The sequence below is a fragment of the Poecilia reticulata genome, linkage group LG2, assembly GCF_000633615.1.
Source record: "Poecilia reticulata strain Guanapo linkage group LG2, Guppy_female_1.0+MT, whole genome shotgun sequence".
NCBI classification, from domain to species: domain Eukaryota; kingdom Metazoa; phylum Chordata; class Actinopteri; order Cyprinodontiformes; family Poeciliidae; genus Poecilia; species Poecilia reticulata.
The window spans coordinates 31,394,314-31,401,749 of record NC_024332.1 but is presented as its reverse complement, the minus strand read 5'-3'; the positions used below and the strand labels follow the sequence as shown (position 1 = coordinate 31,401,749).

Here is a 7,436-nt window from a genome sequence, read left to right as displayed (position 1 = left end):
GCCCCCGCAGCTGGCCCATGTCCCAGCGTTGCTCAGTCCCCGCAACTGGCCCATGTCCCAGCCCTTCTCTCTTTGTTGGTCCATGATTCAGTAGTTTTCTTTTTCCCTCATACTTTTCAGAGTGGCTCCCTTACAGTGGGCACCTATCCTCCAGCCTTTCTCCAGATGTTTTGTGTCCCCTAGCTCAGCCCATCTCCTGCCTGGCTCCGCGCCTTCAACTATCCTTCACTCTCTTGCCTGGTATTATTTCGGCTTTTTCTTAACAGGCCTTCATTCTTCGGATGAGCATCATATCATAAAAACCCCTCTATCAATCAAATTTGATTCCTCCTACCAGCTTCTCACCTTCTAGTTTTCTGCACTCCTTCGGCCTACAACCCGCACTTTTCTTTTCTCCACGCATCCTCAAGTCGGCATACGAGTTTTAGGTCTCACCTTTCCTCGGGCCTCGGCCCTGGCCTCAGCCCCTTTTTTTGGGGGAGAGCATCCCTAATCAGTTATCGGGATGTTCATCGAATTCACATCAAATCTCTGCTCAAATTAGCTGCCGGTGTCCGAGCGCCAAAGAACTGTTATTCATTCCTGTCATTAAATTTTTTAATTGTTCCCCTTTGTCCGTCTGAGTCTCTCCAGATTGAAATGGAGCTTTAGCAGAAGTTCAGGCTGGAAGACTCCACCCCCTCCGTTCGCCCATCAACGTCATGCTCATCTCCGACCTCAGCGCTGGACCTCACCCGGCACGTTCAATCAGCAATCAGGCTCTGCATAAAAGGATCCACACCCAAGCCGTCAGCCGCTTCCCAGCTGCGTTCAACCCACCACCTCCCCTTCTCCACCCACATCCTTCGGCTCTAGGATGGCCCCCTTTCCCGACCACCACCACCAGTGTCGGGCCCCGGGGGAGAGCATCCCTAATCAGTTATCGGGATGTTCATCGAATTCACATCAAATCTCTGCTCAAATTAGCTGCCGGGGTCCGAGCACCAAAGAACTGTTATTCATTCCTGTCATTAAATCTTTTAATTGTTCCCCTTTGTCCGTCTGAGTCTCTCCAGATTTAACTAACACAATTCAATTATTTAAATCACTGTATGTTGTATGATCATCCAACCCTGGATAAAGGAAAGTTCAAAAGAAATTATTGCAATTGCAAAAAGTATCTACATTTATATTCTTGATAACTTTATGTAAACTGAACAGAGCGTAATAATGCATCTAGTGCTATTAATGAGAGGATTAGACAATAACTTGTTGATTTCTCTGTGCAACTCAAGACATTTTTGGCACATTGAGTGGTTGCTCATTTCTAGTAGACCGGAAGTGGGAATAGTTTTGACTTCAGATAATTTGATATGACTAATAAAATGAGTAATACACAGGAAAATAAAAAATATATAAAAGAAAATCGAGTTCATGTTAGTTCTAGATGCCTCTTAACAACACATTTTATTTTCCGGCATGTAATGTTCCTCATTTAAAAGTTAGAATTCATCCTTGGCCGTGAAAATGTTGTGAAGCCAACTTCTGTGCATCATCAGAGGAATGAATGAGTGAGTAAGACATCCATCCAGTACATTTAGTGTCGGCCCCTCACTGTGAAAATAATTACATTTGAGATAAGGTATGCATGTGACATTTCAGTAAAAGCACATAAAACAAAATCATTTACCACTTTCTGAAACATTATTTAGAGATGAGTTTGTTTTACAAATGACAGAACGTCTTGAGGTTAGACTACTTATGTTTTCCACAAAAAAAAAGTGGTTTCTTGGTTTACATTAAGCAGAATAGTGCCATAAAGCTCCACTAATCCGAAGTCCCATTCACAAAACTACAGTATTTTTGATGTGGGCTAAAATTGGTTTAATTTATCAAAATTGCATTCTAGGCATTTCAGCGTCAACACAAATTTGGGTTTCCAACCCCAAGAATAGTTAAAGTTGGACATCTTCAACTTATCACATGTCATGTTATTACAATATTAAATATATAGTGGTTCCTTCCTATCGCCTCAGGACTAGTTTCTACTAGTTTTTCCACATCAAGACACTGAAATTCTTGCCCATTTTACTTTGCAATAAAGCCATAGTCAATTAGAGAATCTGTGAACATCTGTGTGTCTATCTTTAAAAAAAAAAAGGCATAATTAATAACGTCAGGAGCCACCATTTGAGAAGGAGGGAGTGCAGTGACGTCACCAAATATTAAAACAGGTATGTATCAAACTCCCATCCAAGCTAAAGCCCAGGCTGCCACGCCAGAACAAGTGGTAAGTAAAATTTTTTTTGGAAAAACAGCTGTTGGATTATAATTGAAATGTACTTCATGAAGGAGTAAACAAAAAAAAAAATCGTTATCTTTTATTGTAAAACAAAAAAATTGAATGGTGTCATTTAAACGTTTTTTTCTTCTCTAAAAGTAAKTAATTATTTTATCTGACAGAAAACACTATCGGACAGGTGTCAGATTATCTGCGTTTGGTCCAGAGGAAATGGTCCCGGTTCTCTTTAACCTGACCCTGGCCACTGTGTTTGTTCTGACCTGGATGTCAGCGGTCCCGCTGCGGGGCCACAAGCTGCCTCAGGTGGACCCGCTGACGGCCCACCGGGCCGACCCGCAGTGCTGGGACTCCTCCTCGGCTCTCCTGCTAAAGATGCGATCTCCGAGGATAGCCGACACGGTCCCCGCCTTCTGGGACCTTATGAGGACCCTCCGGTCCTCAGAGGACGGGAAACACGCGGCGCTGTTCTGGGACCTGGCCCGGGTCTTTTGGGAGATCTACGTGGAATGCGTGATGTCCAAGAGCCACGGCATGGGGAGGAGACACGTCACCTCTGTGCACTCCCTGATTACTGACAGTAAGTGCGCTCATTTCATTAGTTTTTAGTCAAACGAATCTATAATTTGTAGTAAAAGAAAAAGAAGGGGGGACTAAGCATCAAAACGCCACTGAAAAGGAAATATTTACCATTTTAAAAATTTTAATAAAATGTATATCTCCATATGTCCACTTTTAGAAGAGGGTGTTAAAACATTAAAGAAGATATAAGGTCACCGGGGGTAAATGATTAGAGCTAAATACAATATTATTGAATTTAAAACATATCTATTAATATTTATAATGTAAAATTGTTATGTATTTAGAAATATTACTTTTTCATAAATATGTTTTTTTTTTAATAAAACACAAATAATACTAAAAATAAATGTCTGATAGGTGTAAGTTAATGTTTACTATTTTCTGACATCAAATTTGTTCTGCTTTAGGAAGATGGATAAGGGTGTATCCCAAAATACTTTTTTCCCCCCTCTGAAATCAGAAGTTTACAAACCCTACATAAAGTTTACTCTTTGCTATGCCTTTAAACAATTTGTGAAAACCCAGATAATGAGAAACTGTTACACTGCTGTTGAATTAATCTATTCAAACTATGTGTATAAACAGCAGTTTCTGGCCATCATATCTTTCAGTTCATGTGTGTCACACATGAACATGTGTGTCACACATGAACATGTAGTTTCACTGAAAATGCGTAAAAATCTCAAGCCCAGAACAAAAGCCAAAGACATTTGAAAGATAATGACACTCAAACTGAAACTTGAGTGTCATTATTTTTGGTGAAGGCCCCATGACACTCAAGCTTCAATTTTCTTTTCTACCAGGACTTCCTGACACTTGTTAGAATCCATATTGCCACATGAACACTGCAGGTTTCCAGTCGCGGAGGAAGCAAAGCATACCACCACCATGCTACTCTGTAAACATGTTCTTTTTATTCTTCTTTCACCTGATCTACAGGTCTAAAAAAGATTTTTTTTTTTAAACTTCACACTTCTACAAGCCTCTTTGAACAAAAGGGACAATCACTTTTGATACCTGTACTAGACGACATTTGAATTATGAGGAATAAATTAGTTTATTAATTCACACCAAAGTAAAAGAAAACACCATATTGTGTTTTTAGTGGTAGCTGCCAATAGGTTTTTTTTTTAAGTCCTACAGTGTCCCTGGAAAATACAATGAAAAAACGGCACGAGGGCGTTCCATTGCAGGTTATTAAAAAAGTATTCATATGGCTTAAAGTTTTCATATTGGATCACATTACAATCACAAATGTTGACTTTATTGGGATTTTATGTATGGGTGTCAAACTGCAGTACTTGAGAGCTGGGTCCTGCAATGCTTAGATGTGTCCCCGGTTTGGAACAGACTGAATGAAAAAGCTGAACTGCATCCTCACAGCATGCAGTCAAGTTCTGCAGAGTCCTGTGCATAACCTACTCATTCAACTGAAGTGTTCCTGTTGTCCTCATTTTCTGTGTATAGGGAAAACACATACAAATCTCGGTCATTTTGACCCGAGGACAACAGGAGGGTTTTAAGCAATGACATATTTGAAAGTTGCAAGACAGCCACCGGACCTCAAGGACTGGAGTTTTACACCAAAATAGATTCTTCCTGCCCGTCACAGTCCACAACGACTCTTTGAAGATACTTGAATGATGTGAGTTATGACAGCATTTAGCTCCCTTTTGGGAGTATGGAAGCTGTTTTAGAGTTGTATTGAACCTAATTTAGCTCCATCCATATCCACCATGCCTGACCAGCCTCCCTTTCCCAGCTGAAGAAAATCCCCGGAACATAAAACTTCTCTTACCATGTAAGATGAGAACTTGTGACAAAATCTAAAAAAAAAAAAAAAAAAAAAAAAAAAAATTCAATGGATTTTCATACTCATGAAAAACACTTCAAACTGCTTCTGAATCAACTCCTAATATCATTGTAGTGATGTTTGCATACAGGCCATCTGAATTTGAGAATTTGGAAAACCCCATATTTAATCAGTGCCTTATGAAAGTGTTTCATCATAGAATGAAACTTGAATAGTGCTAGAATGTCTGCAGACGACGACAAGAATCCCATCATATTAGGTCTAAAGGTTTGGGACTTACCATTTTACTTACTATAAATAACCTCCTCCATGATTCACTGCTCCGTCTGAGTTCATTCCCCCATTTCTGTTGAAAGCACGAATACCTAGACTGAATTTCTCTTTAGATACCTAATTAAATTGTTTCAGTACATTTCTTTGTAGGAAACCATTTCGATGAGAGTGTTGCATGTTGCAACTTTCAATCTGTGTTTGTCTTTTACAGAGTCCTTCAGGTTCAACAGCTCGAGAGCAAACTCCTGGACAAAGCTCACTGTCAGAGTGAGACGCAGAGGACACATCACCACACTGAAGACTGAACCCAAATAAAACACAACACAAATGTCTATCACAAATGTCTCTGAGGGTTCCAGCTGGACAGCTTTTTGTCTTTATTTCACTCCCTCTTTGTGATGCTCCTCTCATCAGTTAAAAGAAAATGTTGTGGGGATATTAATAGTATTCTTTTACGTTCCTTAATATTGTTACTTTTTTATATGGACAATTAAATATCTAGCTCAAAAATGCAAATGTGTGTCTGTGTATATACATTTTGGATAATTTTTTTTATTGGATAAAGAAAAAAAAATACATTTGCTGATACAGTTCAGATGTAAGTTATTTGTTCTGATCTATAAAAATCAAAAAACTTTACCAGGATACTGCTGTATATGCATTGAAACTTATTTTTAGATGGTTTGTCTGTGTTTTGCTAATTATAGCTTGTCATACATTTGAACCAAATCAATTTTCTTATTGAGTATTATGAAAAAAATGTGACATCTTCCTGAAGGTGGCAAAAGTCTGGTTGTTCATTGTTCTGTATAAATCATGACTTTTACAGTGAGGGGAAAATTATTGTTTAAAATGTGATATAATGAAATACAATGTGATACATGACACATGTCAAACTCAATTCAGGGGCCTGTTACTTTGACTTCATAGTAACAGTCTACATTCCTGGGTCACAGTTTAGGGTTACAGATGATGTGGGATTATCTCACCACACATTATACCATTTTTTGACAGAGAGGCCAGCAAACTTAAAGAAAATTTTCAAATGATGAAGCAGTTAATATACTTCAGGAATTGACAGACTTTTATACCAGGTGGGTTTAGAGTACTGCAAGCATTTCTTATCATTGAGGTACAAAACAGAACAAGAATTTCTTTACTTGCTCCAATGCTAATAATGTTTCCAATTGTGTGTCCTTGATGCGAAAAGACTGTGTAAAATTTGAGACTAAGTAAAGTAACGTGGAGGTGCCTCATTTATTATTATTATTATTATTATTATTATTATTATTATTATTATTATTATTATTATTATTATTATTATTATTATTATTATTATTATTATTATTATTAATAATAATAATAATAATAATAATAATGTGTTGCATTTATTAATGTATGTATTTATTTTTATATTTTATTTTGTTTGGCTGTTTGTTTGTTACTGCAGCAGGGGGCGCTGTCGGCTTTAAAAGTTCAGAAATTCGCTCAAGGTTTACATTTGCTTTCTTCTCAACTTCCGTTGTCGGGCTGGTTCAATATCTCGCATAAGTTCTGACAGTTTAGCTTGTATTTCTGTGGGCTCGGAGCTACTCCATTATGCTGCAGTGAACCTTTCTTTCACAAGCCAGGAGAAAACTCGTCTACATGGTATGCCAGCGTCTTGTTTATCTTCATTTCGTACTTTGATGATTAATGATACAGAGTTCAGAGTTCAGGCTCACATCGCTGATTTACTCGTTGGTACACGTTATTTTCCTGGTTCTGATCCCTGTTTTGTGTGAATGTTGGAGAAAGACAGATTGACAAATTTAGCTTGGTTCATAGGAAGTATTTAGAAAAAGAAAACGATCCCAACGGCTTAAACTTTTTATTTTAAATGACGTCAAATGATCTTCTAAGTTGGACTTGTAGGTGGTTCCCCACAAAAATATTTAGGAGGAGCCATATTTGAATTGTCCTTGCTCTACACGTATATAAACAGCTATTTACCAAATTATTTGGAATTAATCACCCATCCTTATTCGTATTTAAAAACAAGTAAACATTACCTATAACATGTTTGAACGTTTCGGTTCCTCGTCACTTCGTGTTGGGAATGTCTAGCATGTAAACAATTAAGGGGGACAGAGACGCATGAATTATTGAGTAAACTATTTCTACTTTCACATTTTACCACTTTACATAAAACAATAATATGTTTAGTATACTGAACTTGAAAGTACATTATTCTGTTTAATAAATTGTACGCCATTTTAATCACGTTTATCCTGAATTGTTAGGTTAAAAGAAAAGCCATATATTAAATAAAAAAGCCGTATAGTTGGCTTTTAAAACCTTAACATTTCTGATTTTGTACAGCCAGCACACATAATCATTTTTAAACTTTAATTTTTCAGTCGTTTCCAGGCTTTTAACTCAAGGAAGTTGTGATCATTTCCTTGGCAAAAATTGAACAGCATGGTTAAAAACAAGTAAAGCTATAATATT

General features: G+C 37.6%; 2 protein-coding genes across 5 annotated transcripts in view; both read left to right on the top strand.

The window, feature by feature from the left end:
- Window positions 1-2,249: 2,249 nt before the first annotated feature.
- Window positions 2,250-5,585, top strand: fam237a (family with sequence similarity 237 member A). Its single transcript, XM_008398706.1, has 3 exons — window positions 2,250-2,269; window positions 2,443-2,858; window positions 5,158-5,585. Exons 2-3 carry the CDS (start codon window positions 2,492-2,494, stop codon window positions 5,259-5,261), a joined length of 471 nt encoding a protein of 156 aa, XP_008396928.1. The 5' UTR covers window positions 2,250-2,269; window positions 2,443-2,491; the 3' UTR covers window positions 5,262-5,585.
- An 857-nt stretch (window positions 5,586-6,442) lies between these two features.
- Window positions 6,443-7,436, top strand: part of casp10 (caspase 10, apoptosis-related cysteine peptidase) — an 8,878-nt gene continuing 7,884 nt past the window's right edge. For 3 of the 4 annotated variants that reach the window (XM_017303720.1, XM_017303722.1, XM_017303721.1), the window contains exon 1: window positions 6,443-6,596. In XM_017303720.1, the coding sequence (XP_017159209.1) occupies window positions 6,594-6,596 (3 nt within the window). In that variant the 5' untranslated portion in view covers window positions 6,443-6,593. The remainder of the gene's footprint in view (window positions 6,597-7,436) is intronic. The other variant, XM_008401881.2, reaches the window with a different exon arrangement.

Bases quoted from the DNA above. Each gene is read 5' to 3' on its own strand.
- fam237a (XM_008398706.1), top strand. From the start codon at position 2,492: ATGGTCCCGGTTCTCTTTAACCTGACCCTGGCCACTGTGTTTGTTCTG. The intron at 2,859-5,157 runs GTAAGTGCGCTC...TGTCTTTTACAG, and splicing joins GCACTCCCTGATTACTGACA to AGTCCTTCAGGTTCAACAGC.